The 12,727-nt window shown below is 45.1% G+C and overlaps 1 protein-coding gene across 1 annotated transcript; it reads left to right on the forward strand.

The window, feature by feature from the left end:
- The first annotated feature begins 725 nt into the window (after positions 1–725).
- LOC116888244 (RBPJ-interacting and tubulin-associated protein 1-like) lies at positions 726–1,479 on the forward strand. Its single transcript, XM_032889531.1, has one exon. The coding sequence runs from the start codon at positions 760–762 to the stop codon at positions 1,477–1,479; it is 720 nt and encodes a 239-aa protein (XP_032745422.1). The 5' UTR covers positions 726–759.
- The last annotated feature ends 11,248 nt before the right edge of the window (positions 1,480–12,727 follow it).

The following is a 12,727-nucleotide window of genomic DNA, read 5'->3' on the forward strand; positions in this document are numbered from 1 at the left end:
CTTTAGTAGCGAGCTGGTGACTATACTGGGTGTTTGAGATCACTACATAACCTCAAGTCTTTCTCAGGTGAGGTTTTTTTTTTTTTTTTTTTTTTTTTTTTTTTTGGAGGAGGAAGAATTTCTCTGTAGCCCTGACTGTCCTGGAACTCAATCTGTAAACCATGCTGGCCTCGAATCAGGAAGAGCTTTTAAGAACAAAACCCATGGGCTGGAGAGATGACTCAGTGGTTAAGAGCACTGACTGCTCTTCCAGAGGTCCTGAGTTCAATTCCCAGCAATGACAGCTACAGGTGTCGCTGTGGCTCAGCTGCAGATTCTGTGCTGTGCGGGCATCTGTGGTGAACATGGAGCTTGCTGGCCAGAGGCCCCAGTAGGAAAAGCTCCGGGCATGGAGTTCCCGTGATGTCTGCACTTTCAGCGTTGTAAGTTGTCTGGTGCGTGCTACTTCCGTTGTTTGGAGCCAGAGTTATAATCGGGGAAACAGGTTTAATCTGAGAGACTGCTTGGTGAGGACTAGAACGCACCATGCTTGAAAAGCTCTTTGCACAAAAAGACAGGAGTGTCCTGTTTAGCCTGCGACATGCACAAAGCACGGGGTTCGAACCCATGCACCTCAGACGCCAGGCGGTCATGCAGTTCTTCGTGGGAAGTAGAAACAGGAGGATCCGGAGTTAAAAGCACCCTGGAGGCTGAATCTGCCTGGCACAGTAAACCCACTGGGCAACCTGAAGACCCCGGTGGAACTGGCCCAGCGGCAGAATGCAGGCACTCCACCTTCATCACCGCAGCCCCAGCAGCTACCGGGTCAAGGCCAGGGCATCCCATGTGGATGAGACCCTGTTTGGCAGCCCAACAGGGACTCCACCATCTCTACCAGACTTTGAACCACCCTGGGTGCAGAATTGTAATAGGTCCAGAGGAGTGAGCCCAGGACTGCCGAAGGTCTCTGTGGCCAAGAGAGACTGTGAGTCCCCCTCCTCCAGGGGTAGCACCGCAAACCTCACACTAAGGAAGAAAAACAAATATAGGTTGATTGGCCACACCCCATCCTACTGTGATGAGTCACTGTTTGGCTCCCAGCCACAGGGCACCAGCAAGGAGAGGTCTCAGACAGCCATGGAGGATGCTGCCAAGCTCCAGACTCTTTTCTGGACCCCGCCATCCACCCCTAGGGGCAGCTATTCACCTCGCCCCAGGGTGACCCCACTACGAGCTATTCACCCAGCTGGACCCTCCAGGACAGAGCCCAGAGTGGCCAAAGACTCCCAGAGGATGTTCCGGGATGGGCTGGATGTTCCCCGCTCTCTGGGACAGAGGCGTTCCCATTCACTCACCCACCTAACCATCCCCAGCACGGGTTCCTGGTCTTACACATCAGGGGCGACTGTCCAGAGTCCCTTGATCACTTGTAACGTATGCTCAGGCAGTGTGTCAGTACCAGCTACCCCTCCCCGAAAGCCAAAGGCTCCTTGGAAATGACATTCTCACCAGGTAAGCCTTTGGCTCAAAGCCAGGACTCAAGCTCAGGTAGGGTCCTCTGGAGACAATGGTTCCCAGGGCCTCCAAATGCTAAAGCAACCTCTGAGGGGCCCCGTGGTGAGGATGGGCCATATTTTTCTTAGTCCCCACAAGCTCAGGATGTCCCTAGCTTCCTCGGCAGAGTATTTGGGGTCCTTGAGATAGATGTCTCTGTAGCCATGTCTCAGCCGCCCACCTTCTCCATTGGTGCCGAGCCCCACCCAGCTCCCTACAAAGGGTTCAGTTTCCATAGGGGTCTGGAAGTCTTAAGGGAATGTTCTGGGCTGTGTGTGGACCCCAGGGGTGGGACCTGGGGAGATATTATTTTAATATCCATGTATTTATTCCATGTATTAAATGTATTTGGATCTCGCACAAAAAAGAAGACAGCTATAGTGTACCTATATATAATAAATAAATAAATAAATAAATAAATAAGTCTTTAAAAAAAGAACAAAAGCCATGTCCTGGGTTGACATACTTCACTTAACAAGAATAGTTAGTCAGAAGCAGAATTATGGAAGCCGATTAGTGCATTTAGAGACTTTCCCACAACTATGAACTTTGATGGATTAGGCCTATGTTTTAGTTTGGCAGATGGTGTTGTCTACGTGTTGAATTTTACAGCCGGAACAGCACTTCTACTATGGAGTCAGTTGTGCTAAGGTCTTGGGGCCTACTAAGATCTGGGGCCCTGTTACACTGGGAAACAAATTTCTAAGTACACTGTGCAATGAGGGTGTTCTACTTTAAACAAGTATCTTTCAAATGAGTATATATATATATTTTTTACAAATTCCTGAATTCTGTGACAGATGGGGTCTGATCAATTCCCGAGAAACCCTCAGAACATCTTTCATCTTGTCCTAGGACAAAGTATGTGACATCTTTTTTTCTTTTCTTTCTTTTGGAGACAAGGTTGGAGTAAAATGTTTTCATATAGATTGAAGCCTAGCCATTAAGAGGTGTGTGGGAGTTGGGCAGTGGTGGTGCATACCTTTAATGCCACCACTCAGGAGATAGAGACAAGCAGATCTCTGTGAGTTAGAGGCCAGCCTGGGCTACAGAGTGAGTTCCAGGAAAGCCAGGACTACACAGAGAAACCCTGTCTCAAACAACAACAACAACAACAACAACAACAACAACAACAACAACAAGAGGTGTGTAGGGCTGGTGTCTTAGATAGGATTTTACTGCTGTGAACAGACACCATGACTAATGCAAGTCTTATAAAGGACAACATTTAATTGGGGCTGGCTTACAGGTTCCGAGGTTCAGTCCATTATCGTCAAGGCAGGAACATGGCAACATCCAGGCAGGCATGGTGCAGGCAGAGCTGGGAGTTCTACATCTTCATCTGAAGGCTGCTAGAAGAACACTGACTTCCAGACAGCTAGGATGAGGGTCACCCACAGTGACACACCTATCCAGCAGGGCCATACCTTCTAATAGTGCCACTCCCTGGGCTGAGAACATACAAATCACAATTCACAGCTGGAGACTTGGATTGCGGTTAAGAGCACTTGTTCTTGCAGAGGACTCAAGTTTCATTTCCATCATCCACATGGCAACTCAGCACCATTTGGAACTCTAGTTATAATGTATCTGAAGCCTACTTCGAACAAACAGAAAGATGTAGCCCTGGCTGGCCTCCAGCTGGTGAGTGCCAACATGGCCATCCTGATACCTTTCTAATGTCACTAATCTCTCTCTCTCTTTCTCTCTCTCTCTCTCTCTCTCTCTCTCTCTCTCTCTCTCTCTCTGACACCGACACCTCTGTATTATGTAATTCTGGCTGTCCTGGATCTCACTACGTAGATTAAGCTGGCTTCAAAGTCACAAAAATGCACTTGTCACTGCCTCCCAAGTGATGGGATTTAAGTTGGGTGTTACGATGCCTGGTTATAATGTCACTAATCCTTTTAGCAGATACACTTTTCCTCTTAGGAAATTTAGGGAAAACTTACTATTAAAGAGGGTAAGGAGATGGCTCAGTGGCTATGTGCTTGTTATGCAAAAACATGAGAATCTGAATTGGCTCCAGATCACCTTCATAAATAGCCAGGTGTGGAGGTATGCGCTTGTAACCCCATTGCTGAGGGTGCGTACGGAGAAAGGTAGAAATAGGAGCTTGCTGGCTAGGTAAAATGCCGAGATCAAGGTTCAGGGAGAGGCCTTGTTTCTTCCTTCACTTAAAGGTAGAAAGCCATAAAGGCCACATGTATACAACAGGTGAGTATCAACACACACACACACACACGCATGTACAAAGTTAACATTATATAGTTTGGTTGTATAGTAAGCACCTCCTCAAAGAGACTCAATGTCTCCTTTGTTGAAGGGATCTAGATATGACAAATGCTTCAGGTTTGAGAGCTAACTGGACAGTGGGTATGTTTTGGTGATTCGTGATAGACATTGTTCACTTAAACTGGAACTCTATTTCACTAATTAAGGAAGAATTTAGTAGATAGCCCCTGTACTTCTTTCTGGACATGATGCTCGGCCATGTCTTGGGAACTGTATTCTACTGTGACATGTCCTGACACATTCTTCTCTGTTTCCTGTCTGCCATGATGTGAACTTCTTTGCCAACACATATTAAACAAGAAATTAAACTGAGCCCAAATAAATCTTTCCCATTTTGAGTGGCTATTCTGAGGTATTTTGTCACAGTGCGGCAAAAAAGTAATTAAAACAAAAGGGAAAAGAACTTTTTTCTGGCTTTTTTTTTCTTCTTTTTTTCGGAGCTGGGGACCGAACCCAGGGCCTTGCGCTTGCTAGGCAAATGCTCTATACTACTGAGCTAAATCCCCAACCCCCTGGCTTTGGTTTTTTGAGACAGGGTTTCTCTTGTGTTAATAACCTTGGCTGTCCTAGAACTCACTCTGTACACCAAAGCTGGTATCACACTCATAAAGATCACGTTGACCCTGCCTCCCAAGTGCTATGATTAAAGGCATGTGCCACCACCGCCCACTAAAGGTCATTTGGAAATCTGTGTAATATTTAACGATAAGGCAAGTGTTGGGAAAGATCCCGTTTCTTCAACGGAGTAGCAGATTAAGCATGGTTTGGTTTACCATGTCCATTACATGAGAAATACATGTACTCAAACACTAGAAACACATGCAGGCTGACAAGCACTCAGCCACTGGGATCAACTATGTGAACTGCAGCTTCATGTTGTCCCACTGTCACTCACTGTGGGACACAGACTTAGTCAGGGGAATGGCAGGCAGATAGATTCTCCTCCACTATTTACTTGCTTAATTCTCACACACATGCATGTTCTGATATTGACATGTATAATATGACTGTGCATCCCTAGAGGAAGTCAGAGCCCCCCAGTGGTTTAGGAAGCAGTCCCTAAGTTCAAATCATTAAGAATAAGTAGGAGCTGTGTGCTATGGCTCATGCCCACCACCTAAACACTCAGAGGCTGAGATAGAACGATTCCTGCACATTCGAGGCCAGCTTAGATTACACAATGAGTTCCTGATGAGCCAGGGCTGTACAGTGAGAACCTGTCTCAAAACCTCCAAAGGAAAATAATCAAGAGGTAATGGGGATTAAAAAGGCAGCCAATTTGTAATGCGTGTTATAATAATGTTACTTGAGATGCTGGAAGGATAATTCTGTGGTTACGAAAGCATTGACTGTCTCACGACCATCTGCAACTCTAGTTCCAGGGGATGTGACACTTTTTTTTTTTTTTTTTTTTAAATTTCTTTTTTTTAATTTATTTATTTATTTTGTGTATGAATACACTGTAGCTGTCTTCAGACACACCAGAAGAGGGCATCAGATCCCATTACAGATGGCTGTGAGCCACCATGTGGTTGCTGGGATTTGAACTCAGGACCTCTGGAAGAGCAGTCATTGCTCTTAACCACTGAGCCATCTCTCCAGCCCCGTGACACTTTCTTCTGGCCTCCAGGGGCATCAGGCACACATAGCACACATATATACATGCAGGCAAAACAGCCAGACACATAAAATAAAAAAAAATGACTACATTTTTATGAAAGTAATGTTCCTCGAGCATTTCCCTCGAGTTCTATAAAGACGGCACGTCCTCTCAGCACAGAGATAACATGATTCTTCCGAGTTCAGTCAGGCCAGTCCTGAAGTAGAAACAACTGGAATGGGATTCATCGGTTTATTGGGGGCAGGGGAAGCTATCTCAGTTTGGCTGTAATGAGGATGAAGTGTTATGTTGTCATAACCAAAGGAAAGGTTGCACGGAATCTTGAAAAAGTAGGGCCCAAACCCAAGAACGTGTTAGTGTTAATTTGTTGTGTCATAGGAGAACAGTGTTGTGTGTGGCAGACCTGAGTCCTGGTTCCTAGGGACACATATTCTGCTAGAAAGTGGGAACCTTGACAAAGTTCCTTTATGTTTCCAGCAACCATTTGCAAAGGTTATCCAATTTCTGTAACTTGGAACCCACCGGGACTCAGCCCTTCCCGGTGTCCATAACAATAGCTAATGTTTTTTGTGTGTTTATTATGTGATGGGCTTAGCCGTGTTTTGGTTCAATTCAGCACTCTAGCTGGGCTGCTAACGACTTGATTTCACTGCTCCTTTCTTTTTGTCTTTATTTTACCATTCATTCTTCCTCTTAGGGAACTGAAGGAGAAGAACATTCATTGAGGAAACAGGGCCTTTGGGGACTTGTCCTAAGACTCGTGCCCACTGGTTCTGTAGAAAAATTGCTTGGCCATTGGGTGAATCCCTGTTGGAGCAACTGAACTTCACATGACTCCTTAAACCGTCTCCCACTTTGCACTGCTTTTCTTCTAAGAGGAGGGCTTTTGTAGTATTTCAAGAGAGCTACCCACCCTGTCTTTAGACTCATTATGTAGTCCAATCTGGCCTGAAATTCCCAATCATCTTACCTTTAAAGCTGGGTACCACCGCTCATGTTGTAAATGAAACTTTTCTTTTTGCGACACAATAAATTGCCTTTATTTCAGTATGCATCCACATTTCAACATTTAGTGGTCCTGAGCAGAGTAGGGAGCGTGGCAATGAGCCAGGAGCCAGGCCCACCGATCTGCAAATGATCTGCAAACGTGGTGACACAGAGCTCCTCTGGGTCCCTGCCGAGGGTCTTAGGAGCAACACTGAAACCCCGAGTGCTCCAGCTGTCAGGCTCCACACCAGACTCGATGGATGGTCAGGGTGACTGAGAGCCCTGTTCAAACCTCTTCAATGTGTAAAAGCAAAGCAATTATGGGAAAAGGAACCAACTCAGAACCATGTGCACCAAGGACTCTCCGCATGGCCTTTCTCTAGGCTTATATCCAAGGACTCTGAGCGCTGGCCGGTCTGAGTCGCCCTGTGACTGCTCTGTTCACCTCTAGACCTGAGCTCAAAGCTCAAGGGCTGATGGTGGTGGCAGGGCCGAGGACCCGGCGCTCCTGTCCCAGGCTGGTGGCAGATGAACAAGTGTGGTCTGGAGCTAAGTGAGGGAGGCCAGGCTTTTCCAACCTCATCTGGTGGCTTCTGGCCACAGCAAGTATTGGTTGGTGACGGGCAACAAGGGACTTGAGGGGAGTAAAGCAGCACCCCTTGATAAAGCTGGGGAGACGGGAAGCCCTGAATTCCTCACCCTCGGCCAATTTCAGAGGGAGGGAAGGTTACAATCTAAGCTTTGGCCAAGGGTGGGAGTGGAGTTGTGGGGACCATGGCTTGGATGGGGCAATCACTAAATGTAACTCTCAACTGCTGCTCCTATTCTAGGTCTCTCAAGATGAGTATATCAACCCCCCCACCCCCCATTGTGGCACACACTTTTAAAATCCCAGCACCCAAGAGGCAGAGGTAGTGAGATCTCTGTGAGTTCCAGGCCAGCCTGATCTATAGAGCTAGCTTCAGGACAGCCTGGGTTACAAAAAGAAACCCTGTTTTGGAGGGGGTGGGGGTGTGAGCATGTATCGTCTTTAGCAGCATTTTCCTTGGAGAGGTTCTGTGCTGTGGCTGAATCTTAGGCAGTAGGCAATAGTGAGGGCAGTGCTGTCTGTGTGAAGAAGCAGATTTCTCTGTGTGTTCTTAGGAGCAAATGAAGGTGTTTATCCTAGAGAAGGAAGCAACCAACTAAACACAATGAAGACAATACGAGAGGATATCCATTGTCTGAGCTTCTGAAAACATTGCGATTGCCTGCTCTGGTTTATTCCTGGGGTCCAGCAACATGCTTAACCTTGAGTTCTTGAGACAGCCCTCAGTTGTAAAGTTCCCTCTTGTAAACCCAGTGTGGTTTTGCATGCCTGTAATCTCAGCACATGAGGCAATCCTAGGCTACAGAGTGCTTTTAAAGCCAATCTAGAATTCACAGCCAAACTCTGCTTGCAACAAAATGAAACAAGCTGACAACTTCTGTTCCACTATAGTTGAAGAATGATGGTGGTCACTTTTGGGTGACCATCATGCCTGTGTCTTCGGACCAACTGCCTTTAATTGATCTTTCATATTCTGTTCAGACGATGCCCAGTAGAGTCCTCTATAATGCTTCAAGCCTTTTCTTTCCACTGGCCAGCGAGCTGCTGTTCACTTAGTTACTGCTGCCAGCACCCCAGGGATTGAGCCGAGGCCAAGGCACAAGTCAGTGCCAGTAGCTAGTATTCGTTCCCATTCTGCAGCAGTGCACGATTTATATATGTATGTAAGATGAATTAGAAGGCTGTCATAGATTAAGTGGAAAGACAGAGAGTTCCAGATTCAACATAGCTGGTAAAAGGGACTTATTTACTAGAAACCCTGCAAAATTTCAGGGAGCTCAGAGAGGGTAGGGTCAGGAACTCTAGGTTAGTTCATCAAAACTCAAGTTTCCATGATAGGCAAACTGCTTTGTGCTGCATGGATTTGCTTTTTAGCCAGGGAAAGGCAGACAGGAAAAAGAAATTAAGAGTACTGAAGGCATGTGAGACAGGCAGTCCAAGGTGTGCAAATTCAGAAAAGTGGAGGGGCAAGGCATTGAGACAGATGAAAAAGAGGTGAGGCAGAAAGCCCTAGAGATAGCCCAGAGCAGTCCAAAGCACCAAGTCAGGAGCCAGTTCATTAACTAGGAGGTCACAGAAATCCGCCATGTTGGCTGGATGTGGTGATATTGCCAGTAGAGTCAAGAGCTTTGAGGGCAGTGATGGGCTCATCTGACCATTCCTGTGAGACCACCCTGCCCTCCCATAGGTGTTTCAACAAGATTTGGCCTAGTGTCTTTCTAATAGCCACAGCAGACCCTAAATCCCCTGTAGAACCATTCTGCAGTGTATGTGCACGCCTTGGACTGCCTGTCTCACGTGCCTTCAGTACTGTTAATTACTTTGTTCTGTCTGCCTTTCCCTGGCTAAAAAGCAAATCCATGCAGCACAAAGCAGTTTGCCTATCATGGAAACTTGAGTTTTGATGAACTAACCTAGAGTTCTGCATTTATGTTCTCTGTCTCCAGGCAGAATGTCCATGAGACATTTCTTTTTTTTTTTTTTTGTTTTTGTTTTTGTTTTTGTTTTTTTTTTCCAGAGCTGGGGACCGAACCCAGGGCCTTGCGCTTGCTAGGCAAGTGCTCTACCACTGAGCTAAATCCCCAACCCCTCCATGAGACATTTCAACTGTGCTTGCAAACATACCCATTAAAGGGCAGTAGAAGTTTTCCTGGAAACGAAGCCCAGGTTTATATTTGATTTATCTAAGCTAGAATATTTTACTCTGCTCCATCAGAAATTGAAGAAAGGGCAAGAAATACACTTCAGTTCAGTTCAGTTCAGTTTCAAGAAATCCACTGAAGCTAACATCTCCTAAAGTGAAGTGAGGGAGAATTTGGGTCTTAATGTGACCCTAGAGACGTACAGTAGGTGTTCAGGGCTGTCATTCTGGAGGCTGCACTTCTAATGCCTGCTTCTTTCCACCCCTCCATCACTTCCCTGCCTCTAATTACTTTAATGACTTGTTCCACATAAATCTTCCTGTATGTCATTTACTATGACTTCTTCAGTCGACTCCAACTATACCTTGAGGCCCTTCAGCTGTAATAATTTACCACTTGCCTGCTATTGTCATTTTATGCTTCACAGTTTAGATTAAAGGAGGAAAGAATCTGCTTGCCCAGATCAGTTTTTTAAAGCCTGTTTTATACAGATCAGCTTTAGCCCTTGGAACAATCTGTGTTCTCATTCCACACAAAAAATCCATCTGTGGAAGGAGAGGGAGGACAGGTGAGTCAGATTAAAGAAAACATGGCTACAGAGGCAGTACTAGATATAAGCAGGGTTATTTTCATTAGACCAAGGTGTGGGTCACTTGTACCTTAACATATGTATCTGCAAGAGAAAATTCTAGAAGTCCATAGGAACCTAACGTATTGGATTCTAACACAAGATGGGAGGAAGGAAGAAAGTTAAGGAACTGTTCCTATAAGCAAAGAAAATGAACATAAGGACCCAATCTAAGCCTGGGACAGTCACAGGAATGGATCCTACAAGATGACCATCTCAACTTAAAAGTATAAGGGCTGAAGTTCCCTTTTAGGGACATTTCTTATATACTTACTCTGAGTCTAAGAGTAAGCCACTTTATAGTTTTTCTCCCATTTTTTTCTGGTCTCATAAATCTATGAACAAATGAAAGAAATAATATGAGCCTAGACAGCACAAAGTGTCTAGTTAGGGAGTAGAAAGACTCCAAATAACTATTAAAAATGGGGTACAGAACTAAACAAAGAATTTTCAACTAAGGAACATTGAATGGCAAAGAAGCACTTCAAGAAATGTTCAACATCCTTAGTCATCAGGGAAATGCAAATCAAAACAACCCTGAAATTTCACCTTACACCAGTGAGAATGGCTAAGATCAAAAACTCAGGTGACAGCAGATGCTGGCGAGGATGGGAGAAAGAGGAACACTCCTCCATTGTTGGTGGGATTGCAGACTGGTACAACCATTCTGGAAATCAGTCTGGAGGTTCCTCAGAAAATTGACATTGAACTACCTGAGGACCAGCTATACCTCTCTTAGGCATATACCCAAAAGATGCCCCAACATATAAAAAAGACACGTGCTCCACTATGTTCATCGCAGCCTTATTTATAATAGCCAGAAGCTGGAAAGAACCCAGATATTCTTCCACAGAGTAATGGATACAGAAAATGTGGTACAACTACACAATGGAGTATTACTCAGCTATCAAAAACAATGACTACATGAAGTTCTTAGGCAAATGGATGGAACTAGAAAATATCATCCTGAGTGATGTAACCTAATCATAGAAAAACACACATGGCATGCACTCACTGGTAAGTGGATATTAGCCCAAAAGCTTGGATTACCCAAAATACAGTACACAGATAACATGAAGCTCAAGAAGAAGAAAGACCAAAATGTGGATGCTTCAGTCCTTCTTAGAAGGGGGAACAAAAATGCTCAGGAGGAAATATGGAAACAAAGTGTGGAGCAAAAACTGAAGGAAAGGCCATCCAGAGACTACCACACCTAGGGATCTATCCCATATACAGACACCAAACCCAGACAATATTGCTGATGTCAAGAAGGCTGGAGAGATGGCTCAGGGGTTAAGAGCACTGACTGCTCTTCCAGAGGTCCTGAGTTCAAATCCCAGCAACCACAGGGTGGCTCACAACCATCTGTAATGAGATCTGATGCCTTCTTCTGGTGTGTCTGAGGACAGCTACAGTGTACTCATCTATAATAAATAAATCTTAAAAAAAAAAGTACAAGCTGACAGGAGCCTGATATAGCTGTCTCCTGAGAGGCTCTGCCACAGCATGGCAAATACAGAGGTGGATGCTCGCTGCCAGCTATTGAACTGAGAACGGGGTCCCCAATGGAGGATTAAAGAAAGGACTGAAGTAGCTGAGGGGGTTTGCAACCCCATAAGAATATCAACCAACCAGACCCCCTCTAGAGCTCCCAGGGACTAAACCACCATCTTAAGACTACACATGGAAGGATCCATGGCTCCAGCTGCATATGTAGCAGAAGTTGGCCTTGTCGGGCATCGATGGGAGGAGAGCCTTTGGTCCTGTCAAGGCTACATGCCCCACTGTAGAGGAATGTCGAGGTGGGGAGGTGGGAGGGGAAGGGTAGGAGGGTGGGGGAACACCCTCATAGAAGCAGGGAGAGGGGGGAATGGGATAGCAGGTTTCTGGAGGGGAAACCAGGAAAGGGGATAACATTTAAAATGTAAATAAAAACAATCCAATAGAAGAAAAAAAAAGGTTCCAGGGATGGGTAGAGAGTGTGATCATCTCTGTGTAGATGGGCCCCCAACTAGAAACTCACAAAAAATGCCCTGTGAAGTTGGGCTACTCTTCTGGGTGCATTTGAGTTTTTATGGATAAATTCTAGCATTAAGGAAAACATGGGAGGATAGTAGACTAAAGGAACGCATGTTACTGGGTGAAAAAATGTGTAATAATAATTCTTTTGAAAATAAGTTTCTTAAGCCAGGTGTGGGCACAAGCTTTTGCTTTTAGCACTGGGGAGATAGAGGCGGACAGATCTCTGAGTTTGAGGACAGCCTGGTCTACAAAGTAAGTTCCACAATAGCCAGGGCTCCACAGAGAAACCTTGTTCTTAAAAGTAGAAAACCAAGGTCTAGAGAGATGGCTCAGAGGTTAAGAGCACCAACTGCTCTTCCAGAGGTCCTGAGTTCAAATCCCAGCAACCACATGGTGGCTCACAACCATCTGTAATGGGATCTGATGTCCTCTTCTGGTGTGTCTGAAGACAGCGACAATGTACTTATATACATGAAATAAGGAAATAATTCTTTAACAAAAAGAAAATAGAAAACAAAATAGAATAGAGAGAAAAAGAAAATGAGCTGTATTAGCCAGTGTTGTATTACTGTAAAGAAACACTATGACTCATAAAGACAACTCATAAAGAAACGCATTTAATTGTGGGCTTGTGTAGAGTTTCAGAGGCTTAGTCCATTATCGTCATGGTAGGGAGCATATTGGTATACAGACAGGCACTGGAGCAGTGGCTGAGAGTTACAACCTGATCTGTAAGCAGAAAAAGAGAAATCATGTGCTTTTGAAATCTCAACATACATCCACAGTGACACACTTCATCCAAAAGGCCACACCTCTTAATCTATCTAATCCTTCTCAAATAGTGCCACTCCCTAATGACTAAGCATTTAAATATGTGAGCCTATGGGGGCCATTCTTATTCAAGCTACCAC

This window comes from Rattus rattus, chromosome X (assembly GCF_011064425.1).
Source record: "Rattus rattus isolate New Zealand chromosome X, Rrattus_CSIRO_v1, whole genome shotgun sequence".
NCBI classification, from domain to species: Eukaryota; Metazoa; Chordata; class Mammalia; order Rodentia; family Muridae; genus Rattus; species Rattus rattus.